A 16,741-nucleotide genomic window follows, 5' to 3' on the forward strand; every position below is an offset into this window, starting at 1 on the left:
TCTCTCTCTCTCTCTCTCTCTCTCTCTCTCTCTCTCTCTCTCTCTCTAAATTTTAAACTGGGTCCTCCCTAGGGCTACCATTTCATAAAAAAAAAAACAGAAAAGATAAAGAGAGATAAATGTAGTATCAGGAATCCTGAATAGCCGAACACAAATTCAAAGGTTTGGGCACTGAAAAACTTCATGTAGATATCAGGACTGCACTTGTTTTAATCTTTTTGCATAGACTCCTCCATCCATCCACCCAAGGTCTCACCTCAGACCTATCCTTAAATCTGGCAAAAAAAATTGGATGGGAGATAAGGAAGGGAGATAACAGGAAAAATTATTGAGATTGTTTCCATTGATTGTCATATTCTTCTTGGTAGGTGGAAGTTCTGCCCAAAGAGGGATATCATATGGAGTGAGGCTTATTCTCAAACTTCAAATCATGGTTAATGCTTCCTTTATACAGAGCAATGCATTTACTGAGTTACTCAATGCCAAAGAAAGAAGTCGGGATTCCATTTGCTTTAATCTTTTTGTACAGTCACCACCATCTATCCACCCAAGGTCTCATCTCCCCCCTTCCTTAAGTCTCGCCAAAAAACTGAATGGGACATAGGGAATGGAGAGAACAGGAAAAGTGTTGACATTGGTCCTATTAGTTGTCATATTGTTCTTGGGAGATGGAAGTTCTGTGCAGAGAGGAATATCATGCACAGTGAGGCTTATACTTCAACTTCAAAGCACTTTTAATCCTTCCTTCAGACAGTGCAATGAGTTTTGTGAGGTATTCAAGGTCACAGAAAGAGTCACAATCTGTTAGGGAAACTATATTTGAATCTTCACTGAGTATCATTATTTCTTGTGCAATTAATTTTATTCCCTTTTTTACCTTCATTACTCCTAGAGCCCCACAGATGATTAGCTAGTTCTCCACATGGATACAATGGACATTGTTAGATAGGTGCCAGCTATAGATAACCACTTTACCATCCCTCTCTTCTACATTTCTTTTACTATACTTTACACGTCCCTTCTTCACTATACTTGGATACCACAAATTCTCATTTTGTGAGATACATGTCCTCTGTCAAAGTAGGTCCATTTTTGTGTTCTCATAAAATCTCTTTGACCTCTATCTACATGAACATACCTTGCCCCACCTTGATTGATAAATGTGAGAGACATAGAACTTTGTTCTAAATTTTACTTTTTTCTTTTCTTTATCCACACCAGCCTCCAGCCAGGACTCTCCTGCCCAAGAAGGTAAGTCCTAGTTTCAGTGGGTCATTCCACTTCAAAACTACATGGCCTCATTAAGCAGTAGAAAATCTGAGGATTCATAACACTCCTTACTTAGACCTCATTCTTTTTCTCTCAATTTTGTTCATTTTCCACCCATAGCAGTACTTAGCCCGCATCCTGCTCCACAAGAAAGTTCTTCCTTTTCCATCTACAAACTATATTTGTCTTTCCTTGGGACTTCTGGAGCTCAGTTTTCTTGATACCCTGCTTTTCTGTTAATGGTCACAAAAGTCATTAACCACAGACAGAGGAAGGTTGGTCCAGTCAGTGGGTATTGATGTCTTCCATGAGGGGAGATCTTGTCTCCTTTTTTCCCAAAGGGAGTTTTTTCTTCATATCATCCTGAAGAGTCTGCCTTGCTTTCGGTTCTTCTATGAAATGAATAAGCTCTCTCTAAATTTTAAGCTAGGTCTTCCCTAGGGCTCCCATTTCATAAAATATAAGAAGAGGGAAAGAGAGAGAAATGTAGTATCAGGAATCCTGAATGACCAAATACAAGTCCAAAGGTTTTGCCATTGAAATACTTCTTGGAGAAATCAGGATTCCAGTTTTTCTTTTTGTCTTTTTGCATAGCATGCTATGCAAAATTGGCAAACAAATTGGATAGGAATTAGGGGAGGGAGATAATAGGAAAATTGTCCAGACATTTCTAGGCATTATCTTCCCAGCACTCAGAATAATACATTTGAATTGGTCCCATTAATTGTCCTGTTCTTTTTGGTAGGCAGCTTTGTCCAGAGAGGAAGATGATATTGAGTGAGGTTTATATTCAAACTTCAAATCACTTTAAATGTTGCCTTTAGACAAAGCAATGAAGTTTGTGAGGTCATCAATGCCAAAGACTGAGGTCACAAAACCAATTAGTGAAATTATACTTCAATTTTCATTGAGTATCACTATTTTTAATTACCCCATACTGCTTTACCTCTATCTTCCAGCACCTCTTCTTCAATTAATTTTATTCCTTTTCTTACCTCTCCTAGGGCTCCAGAGATAATTAGCTAGTTCTTCACATGGCTGCAATGGAGATTATTATTTAAGGGGCACTTACAAATAACCACTTTTCCATCCCTTTCTTCTCCATATATTTTACTATATTTCATGCCTCCCTTCTTCACTAAGGTTGGATACCACAAATTCTCAGTTTTATGAGATATATATCCTCTGTCAAAGTAGGTTCATTTTTTGTGTTCCTGATAAAATCTCATTGATCCCTATCTACTTGAACATACCTTGACCCACCTAGATTGATAAATGTGACAGACATAGAACTTTGTTCTAAATTTTACTTTTTTCTTTTCTTAATCCATCCTGGCATCAAGCCAGGACTCTACTCCTCAAGAAGGTAAGTCCTAATTTCATTATGGCCCTTCCACTTCAAAACTACATGGCCTTATCAAGCAGTACAAAATTTGAGGATTCATAAGACTCCTCACTTAGGCCTCATTCCTTTTCTCTTATATTCTACCCATAGCAGTACTTAGCCAGCAACCTGCTTCACAAGAACATAGTTCCTTTTTCCATCTACAAACTATATTTGTCTTTCCTTGGGTCTTCTGGAGCTCATTTTCCTTGATAACTCTGCTTTTGTGCTAATGGTCACAAAAGTCATTAACCATAGAGAGAGGTAGGGTGGTCCAGTTAGTGGGTATTGATTTATGTTGTGAGGGGAGATCTTGTTTCCTTTTTCCCAGAGAGAGTTTTTTCTTCATATCATCCTAAAAAGTCTACCTTACTCTCTGTTCTCCAATGAAATGAACAGGCTCTCTCTAAATTTTAAGCTAGTTCCTCCCTAGGGCTCCCATTTCATAAAATATAAGAAGAGGGAAAGAGAGAGAAACGTAATATTGATTCCTGAATGATCAAATACAAGTCCAATGATTTTGGCACTGATATACTTCTTAGAGAAATCAGGATTCCAATTTTTCTTTTTACCTCTTTGCTTAGCCTCCTACATTTATCCACCTAAGATCTCTTCACAGACCTATCCTTAAATCTGGCTAATATATTGGATGGGAATTAGGGGAGGGAGATAATAGGAAAATTGTCCAGACTCTTCTAGGAATTCTCTTCCCAGCAACGAGAATGTAAATTTGAATTTGTCCCATTAATTGTCATATTCCTTTTGATAGGTAGTTCTGCCCATAAAGGAATGTGATATTGATTCAGTCTTATATTCAAAGTTCAGATCACTTTGCATGTTGCCTTTAGACAGAGCAATGACTTTTGTGAAATACTCAAGGCCAAAGATTGAGGTCACAACCTGTTAGTGAAATTATACTTTAATCTTCATTGAGTATCACTATTTTTAATTAACCCATACTGCTTCACCTCTCTTCCAGCACCTCTTGTTTGATTAATTTTATTCCCTTTGTTACCTTCATTAGTCCTAGACTTCCACAGATGATTAGGTAGTTCTCCACATGGCTTCAATGGACATTATTATATAGGTGGCACCTACAAATAACCTCTTTTCCATCCCTGTCTTCTCCATTTCTTTTCCTATATCTCACACCTCCCTTCTTCACTATGGTTTGATACCACAAATGCTCAGTTTTATGAGGTACATATCCTCTGTCAAAGTAGGTTCATTTTTGTGTTCCTGATAAAATCTCATTGACCCCTATCTATTTGAATATAACTTGCCCCACCTAGGTTGATATATGTGAGAGTCATAGAACTTTGTTGTAAGCTTTATTTTTTTCCTTTTCTTTACCTACAGCAGCCTCTAGCCAAGAATCTCCTGCCCAAGAAGGTAAGTCCTAATTTCATTAGGTCCTTCCACTTGAAAAATACTTGGCCTTGTCAATCACTAGAAAACTTGAGGATTCATTAGACTCTTCAGCTCAACTTCATTCTCTTCCTCTCTTTATTTTGTTCATATTCTACCCATACCAGCACTTAATAAGCTACTTGCTCTGCAAGAAAGTCCTTCCTTTTTCATCTACAAACTACATTTGTCTTGCCTTGAGGCTGGTGGAACTCATTTTCCCTGATTCTCTACTTTTGTGTCTGTGGACACAAAAGTCATTAACCATAGAGAGGTAGGCTTGTCCAGTAAATGGGTATTAATCTGTGATGGGGGAGGAGATCTTGTCTCCTTTTCCCCAGAGGGAGTTTTTTCTTAATATTATACTGGATCATCTGCTTTGCTCTCTGTTCTTCAGTGAAATGAACTCTGTCTCTCCCTGAATGTTAAACTGGGTTCTCTGTAAAGCCCACATTTCATATAAAAAAGAGGTAAAGAGAGAGAAATGTAGTATCAGGAATCCTGAATGACCAAATCCAAATCCAAAGGTTTTGGCACTGAAATACTTCATGGAGAAATCAGGATTTCATCTGTTTTAATCTTTTTGCACAGCCACCTCCATCAATCTACTCAAGGTCTCATTTCACACCTAATCTTAAATCTTTCCACCAAATTGGATGGGAGATAAGGTAGGGTGCTAATCTGAAAATTGTGATTGGTCCCTTTAATTGTCATTCTTTTGGTAAGTGGAAGTTCTTTGCAGAGAGGATTATCATATGCAGTGAGCTTTATACTCAAACTTCTAATCGTTTTTAACGGTTCCTTTAGACAGAGCAATGAGTTTTCTGAGGTACCCAATGCGAAGGAAAGAGGTCACATTCTGTCATTGAAAGTGTACTTCATTTTCCCTTGAATATCCCTGCTTTTAGTTGTCATACTCCACCTCTATCTTCCACATTTTGTTCAATTAATTTTATTCCTTTGGTTGTCCTCAGAGATAATTAATTAGTTCTCAACATGAACATGACTGTAATGGAGAGTTTTATATGGGTGATGCTCACAAATAACCACTTTTCCATCTTTCCTCCATTTCCTTCACTATATCTCATACCTCCCTTCTTAGCTATGTTTTTATAGCACAAATTCTCATTTTTGTGATGAGATATATATCCTCTGTCAAAGTAGGTACTTTTTTGTGTTATTGATAGTATGTCATTGAATCCTACCTACTTGAACATAACTTGCCTTGATTGATTAATGTTAGAGACATATAACTTTTTGGTAAATTTTGCTTTCTCCTTTTCTTTGCCACAGGAGTCTCCAGTCAGGGTTGTGCTGTCCAACAAGCTGTCTTAATTTATACCCAATTGTATTAATTTGACTCTCCTTTGATCCCTTAGACTTTACCTTTTCTTATCCTGCTCTCTATAATTCTTCAGGTTTTAATTAAATATCTTCCAGACAATTTTTTCTACTTCCCATAGATCCCTCCATTAGAAAACTAAATTAATATACTAAATTATTAATTAGTAAATCTAAAATTCAAGACATCATTACCTACTTCATATTATATTCCTGTTAGATTTTATGAGATTAGGCTGCCTGTACCAATAACCAATTTTTCAACCATTTCTCCTCCATTTTCTTCACTGGATATTATATAATCCTGTGTTCTGGATAGATTTCCAGTAGACTCCATCCATTTAACATATCAATCCTTCTTCAGTATGCTATGGCAGCTTTTAAATAGGTCGAGTGAATTCTGTATCTTATGATGGCATGGGTACCCTCAGGCCATGTGGATTCATGTTTGTGTTCTGTAGAGAATGCCATTGGACCACATTCATTTGAACATTATCTTCCCTGATCCATTGGGCCAAGTGTGGGGGTTCAGAAGTCTCTTGACTTAAATGTCAATCTTTCCTTTTTTTTTTAATTCACAGAAGCACCAAGACAAGGTGCTTACAGAAAAACCTCTGACTTGTTTTATCCAAAAATTATGACTTGTCTCTCATTGGGGCATCTTTCCTTATAGTCTACTTTCCTTTTTGTGATCCCAGATCAACATCCCAAAATGGGGAATCAGACAAATAGTGAGGTCAAGTAAGTCCAACTTAGTGTCCCCTTTTCTGAACCTAGACTGGGAAAAACTGTTTAGATTCATTTTTATTATTTGCCTTTCCTTTTCTTCTTAGTAGCTGAAAGGTCTGTCAGGGAAATAGAAGTAGTTGACACTTGCACTTCAAATACCTTCAAAGGATTTATCTAAATAAGTCACTGGCATGAGGAGGCACTCCATTCCAATGAAAGGTCACAAATTGTTAGTGAAATTCCACTAGTTCTTATTGAATACCTTTTTTTCTCATTCAATCATAACTGCTTCAATTATGTCCTCCAGGTATCTGTTTTCAATTGATTTACCCCCTCCCCCATAACTACCTCCAATAATTACCTAGAATTCAGGAGGCAATTAACTGCTTTGTATTCTAGTTACAACAGATATTGTGAGATCTGAGGCTGAAAACATCAGCATCTATTTTCCATTCCAACTTTTCTCTATTTCCTTCACTTCTCATACATCCTATATTTGCTACATTCTCACAGTTTCAAAGTGGAAGGGCTGAATTCTGTATTTCATGACTGAATATGTATTTTCTATCCAAGTGGGTGCTTGTGTTGCTGAAAGAATTACATTGGGGTCTATTGCTTTGAATATACATTGCCCTTATTCACAATCAGAAACTCTTGACATTCATAGGAATCTTGTCCTAAATTTCCTGCTTTCCTTTCCTTTTTTCTATCCACAGCAACAGCAGTCTGACAACCTGCTGTTTAATATTCTTTCTGCTTGTAGCTACTGGACCTTGTCTATCATTAAAAACCCTCAAAAACTATGAGTGAGTAAAAACAGCAATGGGTGAAAGACCTGTCAGAGAAGTAAAAGAGGCTTAACTAACTTTGAAGGCTTCACTTACATAGACCAAAGGCCTGAGAAGGTTCTCAATACCAAACAAATAGGTCACAAATTTTTGGCAAAATTCAACTAGTTCTACTGAATAACAATTTTCTAGTTCAGTCACACTGTTCCCACTATGTCCTCCAGGTACCTCTTTTACAATTGATTCTACTCCTAAGGTCACCTCCATTATTTACCTAGAATTTAAGAGACAATTAAGATATTTTCATTTAAAGGGTCTGTCTCTCTTTTTCTCTGTCTCTTTTTATTTATATCTCCCTCTGTCTCCTCTCCATCCTCCTTCCCTCTCCTTTCCCTCTCCTTCCTTCCCTCTCCCCCTCTCTCTCCATCTCTTTCTCTTCCTTCTCTCCTACTTTAGCCTTTGAAAAAGTGTCATTTTGTGAAGTTCAATGATGTAATACAAGGAACTCCAAAGGACAAATGCCTATTCAAAAGATTTGCATCTCAAACACGAAGTAAAGAAATGCAACATTTTGGTTATATATTTCACCTTTAAACGTAGCCTCTTTACTTCTCTGAAAGCATTCATCTGAAATCTAGTCTCAAACCTCCTCACACCACTGACTGTAGAGACAGAGGACAAGAAAAAAGAGGAGGATTGGCGAGACATTCTGCTAAGAAAGCACACTTCTCAGAGCTAGCCTGAATCTGCTCACAGCACTACCTGCAGGAATATACGGCAAGAGAACATAGACAAGACATTTCTAGCTTTTGAGAGAGTCAATTTAGACTGATTTCTTGCCTTTTTAAAATTCTCTCCACAGAAGCCCCCAGCCAACAGTCTGAAGCCCCTAGCCAAAAACGTAAGTTATAGTCTATGCCTTACAGTCTGTCTTTACTGTCTGTCTGTAGCCCCTGGTTCTTCCCAATTGAGAGACCACTTGAACATTTAGGGTCTTCAAGTTGAGCACCCATAGAGAGAGGGTACTGATGAACTAAGAGTGTGATCATGTTAAAATGCTTAGTCTCTCTTGCCATTTCGTAGGTCCCATTTTAGATTTGCACCTAAAATACAAAATTAAGAAATGTTAAATTTTGGCCATATTTTTCACCTTTATACATAGCCTCTTTACCTCTGTGAAACCACCCATTTCGGGCCTAGCCCAAAACCTATGCCCACCACTGACTGAAGGGACAGAGGGCAAGAAGAAATAGAAGGATTGGCATGACTCCTAGCCTTCCTTTGCACTGGATGGAGGGAGTCAGTTTCAATTGATTTCCATTGATTGCCTTTCTTAGGCTGGTGGTAAAACAAGTGAGTCCAAATTACCGTCCCTTTTCCAGACTCTGGACTGGGAGAAAAAATTCACCTAATTTCCATTACTCGACTTTTGTGATCTTCTCCTTAGTGGATGAAAGATCTGTCAGACAAGTAAAAGGGGCTTATGCTTGCATTTCAACTAATTCATTTAGAGAGACCAATGATCTCTATGCCACAAAAACACATCAGAAATTTTTAATGAAATTCTTCTAGTTTTTATGGAGAAACATTTTTCTAGTTGCATAATACTGCTTCAACTATGTTCTCCAGGTACTGCTTTGTCAATTAATTCTACTTCTATTATTAACCCCATTATTTACAAAAGATGCTAGACTATTTTATATCATGGTCACAATAGAGGTTGTGCTATCAGGCTGATCACAATAACCTCTAATCTTCCATCCTTTTGGTCTCTATTTCCTTCATTTATCATACTTCCTATACTTAATATGTTATGACAGCTTTGAAAAGGATGAAGCGTGTTCTGGCTTTATGGATAAGTATATGACTTCTTGCCACGTGGAAGCTACTATTCCTGCTTGAATTCCATTGGGATCCTTGAACATAGATTGTCCTTATCTGTAACTGAAAACTCTTGAAATTCATATGATTCTTGCCCTAAACATCACTTTTTCTTTTTTTTAATTTTATCTACAGAAGCCTCTAGCCAACAACCTCAGGGTAAGTTACAGTCTATCCCTAACAGTCTGCCTTTCCATTTTCCTTGTAGCCCCTGGTCCTTTTCTCATGTAGGAGACCACTGAAGCATTTAGGGTCTTGGAAGATGAGCACCATAAACAGAGGAGATTTATGAACTAAGAGGGTGGTCATGCTAAAAATGCATTCATCTCTCATTGCATAGTTCTCATTTTTCCACCAGAGAATTTTCCAGATGAAAAATACAACTAATTTTCAATTAAAGGCTCTGTCTCTCTTTTTCTCTGACTCTTTTTATTTATATCTCCCTCTGTCTCCTCTCCATCCTCCTTTCCTCTCCTTCCCTCCCTCTCCCCCCTCTCTCTACAGCTCTTTCTCTTCTTTCCTACTTTAGCCTTTGAAAAAGTGTCATTTTGTGAAACTGAAGAAAGAAAGGAGAGAATATGAGGAACCCCAAAGGACAAATGCCTATTCAAAAGATTTGCATCTCAAACACAAAGTAAAGAAATGCAACATTTTGGTCATATATTTCACCTTTAAGCATAGCCCCTTTACTTCTCTGAAAGCTCTCATCTCAAATCTAGCCTCAAATCTACTCACACCACTGACTATAGGGACAGAGGGCAAGAAAAAATAGGATTGGCAAGACATTCCTAGCCTTTCTCTGCCCCTGGATAGAGGCAGTCAGTTTGGGTTGATTTCCATTCATTGCTTTTCTTGTTGTTTTCCTTAATATTAGGCTAGTAGTGAGACAAGTAAGTCCATATTACCATGCCCTTTTCAGACTCTGGACTGGGAAAAACAATTTAACTTGTTTCCAGTACTTGACTTCTGTTGTTTTTTCTTAGTAAGTAAAAGATCTGTCAGGAAAGGAAAGGGGGCTTATGCTTGCATTTCAACTAACTGAAGGCTTCATGGTCTTAGAAGGTGCTCTAACCCAAAGAAATCCATTAGAAATTTGAAACAAATTCTACTAGTTTTTATTGAGCAATGTTTTTCTAGTTGTATGATACCGCTTTAACTATGTTCTCCAGATACCTCTTTTTCAATTAATTCTGTTGCCATCATTACCCCATTATTTACCAAGGATTTAAAAGATGACAACCCTATATTATACCTTATATCAGGGTTACAATATGGTAGTGAGATAAGGTTGATCACAATAGTATACAATTTTCCAGCCACTTGTTTTTATTTCCTTCATTTCTCACACCTCCCCTAGTTCATATGTTATGACAGTTTTGAAATGAATGAGTTGAGTTCTATGATTTTTATGACCAGCTCTATAACCTATGACTAAGTGGAGGCTTCTATTCCTGATAAAATCCAACTGGGGCCCTTGAACATAGGCTGTCCTTATCCCCAACTGAAAACTCGTGAGATTCATGAGATTCTTCTAAACATAATTTTTCTTTTTTTTTTCTATCCATGGGACGTCTTATTGAACCAGCTGGTCGACCTCAGAGTAAGTTGTAATCTATTTCTATTCCAAAACTGGCTTTCTTTCCTTTCTCCTTGTAGCCCCTACTTCTTGTCTCACATTATGGACCACTTGGGTATTCGTCCTCTTACAATTTAGTAAAAATAAACACAGGGTATGGATGAACTAAGGGTGTGATCATATTAAATCCCATTCTCCTATCTTGCCATTGCTTGGGTCTCATTTCTCTGCTAGAGAATTTTCTAGATAAAAATACCAGTCACTTTTTTATTTTCAATTAATGTTCTGTATCTGTATTTTTCTGTCTCTTTCTGTCTATATCTTTATCTGTCTCTTGTCTCGCTCGCTCCTTTCCATCCCACTACCTCTGTCTCTGTCTCTGTCTCTGTCCCCTCCCTCTCCTATTTTAAACATTGAAAAAAATGTACTTTTGTAAAGCTGAAGGAGGAAAAGAGAGATGCAATAAAAGGAACCCAAAAAGATAAATGCCTATTCAAAATATTTGCATCTAAAGCACAAAATAAAGAAATGCTACATTCTGGCCATTTTTTTCACCTTTGTGCATAGCTTCTTTATTGATGTGAAAGCACCCATCTCAGGCCCAGTTTCAATTCTACTACCACTACTAACTGCAGAGACAGAGGGCAAGAAAAAATAGGATTGGCAAAACAGTCCTAGCCATTCTCTGTCCCTGGATTGAGGGAATCAGTTTGGATTGGATATTAATTGCCTTTCTTGTTGTTTTCCTTAATATTAGGCTAGTAGTGAGATAAGCTAATTCAAATTGTTACCCCTTTTTTAAATTTAACTTGATTTCCATTATTTGCCTTTTGTGATCTTCTGCTTAGTGGGGGAAAGATCTCGCAGGGAAATAAAAGGGGCTTATGTTTGCACTTCAACTAATTTTGAAGACCTCATTTACACAGACCAATGGTCTTAGGAGATGCTTTATGCCAAAGAAATGTATCACAGAGTGTTAATGAAATTCTACTAGTTTTTACTAAGTAACATTTTTTTTTAGTTACATAATACTGCTTCAGTTATGTTCTCTGGGTACCTCTTTTTCATCTACTGCTATCATTACCCCCATTATTTTCCTAGGATTCAAAAGATGATAAACTCTATCTCATATCATGGTCATAGTAGGGGTTGTGATATCAGACTGACCACAATAACACCAAAATTTTCATCCTTTTCACCTCTATTTCCTTCATTTCTTGTACCTCCTGTGGTTAATATGTTATGAAAGCTTTGAAATGAATGCGTTCTGGATTTTATGACTGAATACGTAACCTTTGATGAAGCAGAGACTTCTATTTCTGATAGAATTTCACAAGGTCCTTTGAACATAGATTGTTCTTATCCACAATTGAAAACACTTGAGATTCATAAGATTCTTCTCCTAAACATCATTTTTCTTTTTTTTTTATTCTATCCACAGGACTCCCTAGACATCGTCATGGTAGACCTCAGAGTAAGTTACAGTCTAGTCCAAAACTTGCTTTCTTTCCTTTTTCCTTGTAGCCCCTACTTCTTGTCTTGCATTATGGACCATTTGGACATTCATTCTCTTACAATTGAGTATGAATAAACAGACGGTACTGATGAACTCAGAATGTGGTCATATAAAATGTACTAGTTCCTTTTGCCACTGCATAGGTCTGATTTTTCCACCAGAGAATTTCCTAGATCAAAAAACTAAAGCCACTTTGTCATCTTCAGTTAAATGCTCTGTGTCTGTCTTTTTCTCTGTCTCTTTTATGTCTTTCTGTCTATATCTTCCTCTGTCTCTTGTCTCTCTCCTTTCCCTCCCCCCACCTGTTTCTCTCTTCTTCTCCTACTTCAATCTTTGAAAAAGTTTTCTTTTGTAAAACTGAAGTAGGAAAGATGTAATCAAAGTAACCCCAAAAGAAAATACTTATTCAAAAGATTTGCATCTAAAACACAAAATAAAGAAATGTTACATCCTGACCATATTTTTCACCTTTATACATAGCCTCTTTTACTTCTGTGAAACCACCCATCTCAGGTCTAGTCTCAAATCTACTCCCACCACCAACTTCAAGGAAAGAGGACAAGAAGAAATAGGAATGGCAAGACATTCCTAGCACTTTTCTGCCCCTTGATTGAAGGAGTCAGTTTGGTTTGATTTCTATTAACTGCCTTTCTTGTTCTCCTTAATAGTGATGAGATAATTTAGTTCAAATTACCATCTCTTTTTTAGACTCTGTATTGGAAGAGACAATTTAACTTAATTTCCATTATTTGCCTTTTGTGATCTGCTTAGTGGGGGAAAGATCTATCAGGGCAATAAAAGGGGCTTATGCTTGAAATTCAGCCAATTTGGGAGGCTGGTGGAGGTGCTCTATGTCAAAGCAACACATCAGAAGTTTTTTTATGAATTTCTATTAGTTTTGTTGATTAACATTTTTCTAGTTGCATAATACTACTTCAGCTATGTTCTCCAGGTACCTCTGTTTTGATTAAATCTGCTGCCATCATCACCCCCATTTTTACATTATGATTCAAAAGATGATAAACTACTTTATATCTTACATCATGGTCCACAGCTGAAAACTCTGGAGATTCATAAGATTCTTCCACTAAATGTTATTTTTCTTTAATTCTATCCACAGGACCCTCTCGACCTGGACGTGGTCAGCCTCAGGGTAAGTTATACTCTGTCCCAAAACTCGCTTTCTTTTCTTTTTCCTTTTAATCCCAGCTCCTTGTGTCACATTATAGACCACTTGGATCGCCGTCATCTTTAAAGTTGAATATAAATAAACAGAGGCTACTGATGAACTAAAGATGTGGTCATGTTAAATTGCATAAATTTATCTTGCCATTGCATAGGTCTCATTTTTTCTACCAGAGAAATTCCAAGAATAAAAGATTAAGTTACTTTGTCATCTTCAATTAAAGGTTCTCTATCTCTATATCTCCTTCTATCTCTCCCTTGTCCCTCTCCTTGCCCTCCCCCAGCTCTCTGTTCTCTCTCTCTCTCTCTCTCTCTCTCTCTCTCTCTCTTCTCTCTCTCCCCTCTCCCTCTCTCTCTCTCTCTCTCTCTCTCCCCTCTCTCTCTCTCTCTCTCTCTCTTTCTCTCTGTCTCTCTCCTTCCTCTCTCTCTCTCCCTCCCTCCCTCCCTCTCTTCCTTTCCTACATTAACCTTTGAAAAAGTATTTAAGTTGCAAAAAGAAAGGAGAGATGTAATAAAAGGAACCCCAAATAACAGATGCCTATTCAAAAGTTTTGCATCTAGAACAGTGGAGTGGAGTCAAGATGGCGGAGTAGAAACAGGACCTCCCTGCAGCTCTGGCTCCCGCCATCTCCAATTCATGTAAAATGGGTCTCTAAACAAACTTTGGTGCTACACAACCCACAAAATGACACAGAGAAGCTAACCTCCTGATGAGGACAGCCCGACAGGAATCAGCCAGCACAGCACTCTGGGAGCCTAGCCCAGCCCCACACCAAGGTTTTTGCCCCAGGGCAGGCCTGACCAACCACTGGCTGGAGGGACTCCAGATCACCAGCAGCTGTGGCCATTTTCAGAATTATCAACACATAGATGCTAAGGACAAAGTGAGAGGGTGAAGATCCTGGGGTGTGTGACCAGCTTGCCAGAGCATGTGGAGGCTTCAGAGAGGGCACCCAACTAATACCTCCAGCAGCTGAGAAAACCCCAGTGTTTGGTATGAAGCTCCCTGTCTGGTGGCAGAGTCCTACTGTGGCAAAAAGCCCAGGGGTCAAGTGACTGAGTGGCGACATGACCAGGCAAAGGAAGCAAACCAAGTAGAGCAATCCAACATTAGACTCTTATCTTGGGCACAAAAAGGATCAAAGCATGGAACAGGAGGAAGACAGTGAAGTCAGAACTCTTGCACCAAAAGATTCCAAGAAAAATACAAGCTGGTTACAGGCCACAGAGGACCTTAAGAAGCAGACAAGAGAAGTGGAGGAACAATTGGGAAGAGAAATGAGAATGATGCAAGAAAATTATGAAATGAGAGTCAACAGCCTGACTGAGGAAAATAACACCTTAAAAAACAGACTAACTCAAATGGCAAAAGGTGTTCAAAAAGGCAATGAGGAGAATGCCTTAAAAAGCCAAATTTGCCAGATGGAAGAAGAATCTCAAAAGCTCAATGAGGAGAATCATTCCTTCAGAATTAGATTGGAGCAAATGGAAGCTAATGACTTTATGAGAAATCAAGATGCTGTTAAACAGGTCCAAACAAATGAAAGAATAGAAGGCAATGTGAAATATCTTATTGGAAAAACCATTGACCTGGAAAATAGATCCAGGAGAGATAATTTTAAAATTATTGGACTACCTGAAAGCCTGAAAGATCAAAGAAAGAACCTAGAAATCATCCTCCAAGAAATTCTCAAGGAAAACTGTCCTGATGTTTTAGAACCAGAGGGCAAAAGAGAGGTTGAAAGAATCCACTGATCACCCCCTGAAAAAGATCCCAAAAAGAAAAGTCCTAGGAATATTATAGCCAGGTTCCAGAATTCCCAGATCAAGGAGAGAATATTACAAGCAGCCAGGAAGAAACAATTTGAATATTGTGGAAACACAATCAGGATAACCCAGGATCTGGCAGCTTCTACACTGAGGCACTGAAGAACTTGGAATGTGATATTCCGGAGGTCAAAGGAGCTGGGATTAAAACCAAGAATCATCTACCCAGCAAAACTGAGTATCATGTTTCAGGGGAACATATGGTCATTCAGTGGAATAGAGGACTTTCAAACATTTTTGATGAAATAAACAGAGTCGAATAGAAAATTTGACATTCAGATACAAGAAGCAATAGAGGCATGAGAAGGTAAACAGGGAAAAGATATTATAAGGAACTTGTAAGAGTTGAAATATTAACATCCCTACATGGAAAAATGATAATTGTAACAGATGAAACTTTTCTCAGTGTGAAAGTAGTTGAAGGGAATAGAAACATATATGTCATATCAGAGGGTATATGGGCATATGAATAAATATGTGAATTGTGTATATATGTTTATAGGTATACATAGATAGAGGGCACAGGACCAATTTAATAGGAAGGTATGATACTTAAAAGGTGAAATCAAGAGGTGAGAGAGGAATATAACGAGAGGAGATGGGGAGAGACAGAGTGGGGTAAACTATCTCATATAGAAGAGGCAAGGTAAAATGGTTACAATGGAGGGGAAGAATAGGAAGGCAAAAGGGAATGGGTCAACCTTATTCTCATTGAATTTGGCTCAGGGAGGGAATGACATACACACTAAATAGGGTATCTCACCCTACAAGACAGTAGGGGGAAAGGGGATGAGAGGGGGATGATGGAAGGGAGAGTAGGCTGGGGGGGAGGGAAGCTGGAAGCACCCACTATTGAAAATGGACAGGATCAAAGTAGAGAATAGAACAAATGGGAGGTGGGATAGGAAGGAGGGAAATATAGTCAGTCTTTTACAATATATCTACTGTTATTGTTTTGCATTAGCTACACATGTACAACCTGTACTGAACTGCTTATCTTCCCAGTAAGGGTGGGTGACAAGGAAGGCAGGGAATGAATCTGGAATTCAAAGTTTTAAAATCAAATGTTTTTAAATATATATATATATACACTATTATTAATACTATTTCACATGTAATTGGGAAATAAGTTATACAGGCACTGGGACATAGAGATTCACTATGCCCTACTGGAAAAGTCAAAGGGGGTATGGGAGAAGATATGGGAGAGAGCAGATTGGAAGAGGGGATATCCTGTGGGACTGCTATTTTGGGGCGGTGGGTAGGGGAAAAACGGGGAGAAAATATGAAACTCAAAATCTTGCAGAAATGAATGATGTCAATCAGAAGTTAATAAAGCATTTAAAAGAACTTTAAAAAAGTGTTACATCTAAAACACAAAATAAAAGAGTGCCACACTCTGGACATATTTTCACCTATATACATAGCCTCTTTACTTCTGTGAAAGCACACATCTCAGGCTTAGCCTCAATCTACTCCCACTACTAGCTGCAGGGACAGAGGGCAAAGGAGAAAGAGCAGGATTCCCAAGACTCCTAGCCTTTCTCTGACCCTAGACTGAAGGAGTCAATTTGGATTGATTTCTATCAATTGCCTTTCTTATCATTTTTGTTAATATTAGGCCAACAGTGGGGCGGCCAGGTAGCACAGCGAGTAAGAGCACCAGCTCCAGTGTTGAGAAGACCTGGAGATCGAATCCCGGGCTCAAACACTTAGCACCCACCCAGAAACACCTGGCTGTGTAACCTTGAGCAAGTTACTTAACCCCAATTGCTTAAATAAATAAATAAATAAATAAATAAATAAATATTAGGCCAACAGTAAAACAAGGAAATCTA

The 16,741-nt window shown here is 38.1% G+C and overlaps 3 protein-coding genes across 3 annotated transcripts in view; 2 read left to right on the forward strand and 1 right to left on the reverse strand.

The window, feature by feature from the left end:
• LOC138143050 (variable charge X-linked protein 3B-like) overlaps positions 1 to 7,657 on the forward strand; it is a 37,673-nt gene extending 30,016 nt beyond the window's left edge. Inside the window, exons 16-18 of the mRNA XM_069064233.1 lie at positions 1,222 to 1,251; positions 4,013 to 4,045; positions 7,557 to 7,657. Coding sequence (XP_068920334.1) covers positions 1,222 to 1,251; positions 4,013 to 4,045; positions 7,557 to 7,657 — 164 coding nt within the window. The remainder of the gene's footprint in view (positions 1 to 1,221; positions 1,252 to 4,012; positions 4,046 to 7,556) is intronic.
• The window catches only part of METTL21C (methyltransferase 21C, AARS1 lysine), a 113,730-nt gene that overhangs the window by 66,180 nt on the left and 30,809 nt on the right, over positions 1 to 16,741 (reverse strand). The gene's annotated exons all lie outside the window — the stretch shown is intronic.
• Positions 9,997 to 16,741, forward strand: part of LOC138143006 (basic salivary proline-rich protein 2-like) — a 12,669-nt gene continuing 5,924 nt past the window's right edge. Inside the window, exons 1-3 of the mRNA XM_069064140.1 lie at positions 9,997 to 10,399; positions 11,817 to 11,849; positions 13,012 to 13,044. Of these exons, the coding sequence (XP_068920241.1) occupies positions 10,363 to 10,399; positions 11,817 to 11,849; positions 13,012 to 13,044 (103 nt within the window). The 5' untranslated portion in view covers positions 9,997 to 10,362. The remainder of the gene's footprint in view (positions 10,400 to 11,816; positions 11,850 to 13,011; positions 13,045 to 16,741) is intronic.

This window comes from Petaurus breviceps, unplaced genomic scaffold (genome assembly GCF_028583685.1).
Source record: "Petaurus breviceps papuanus isolate PSGF00001 unplaced genomic scaffold, PetGlider_PUasm1.0 90625, whole genome shotgun sequence".
NCBI classification, from domain to species: domain Eukaryota; kingdom Metazoa; phylum Chordata; class Mammalia; order Diprotodontia; family Petauridae; genus Petaurus; species Petaurus breviceps.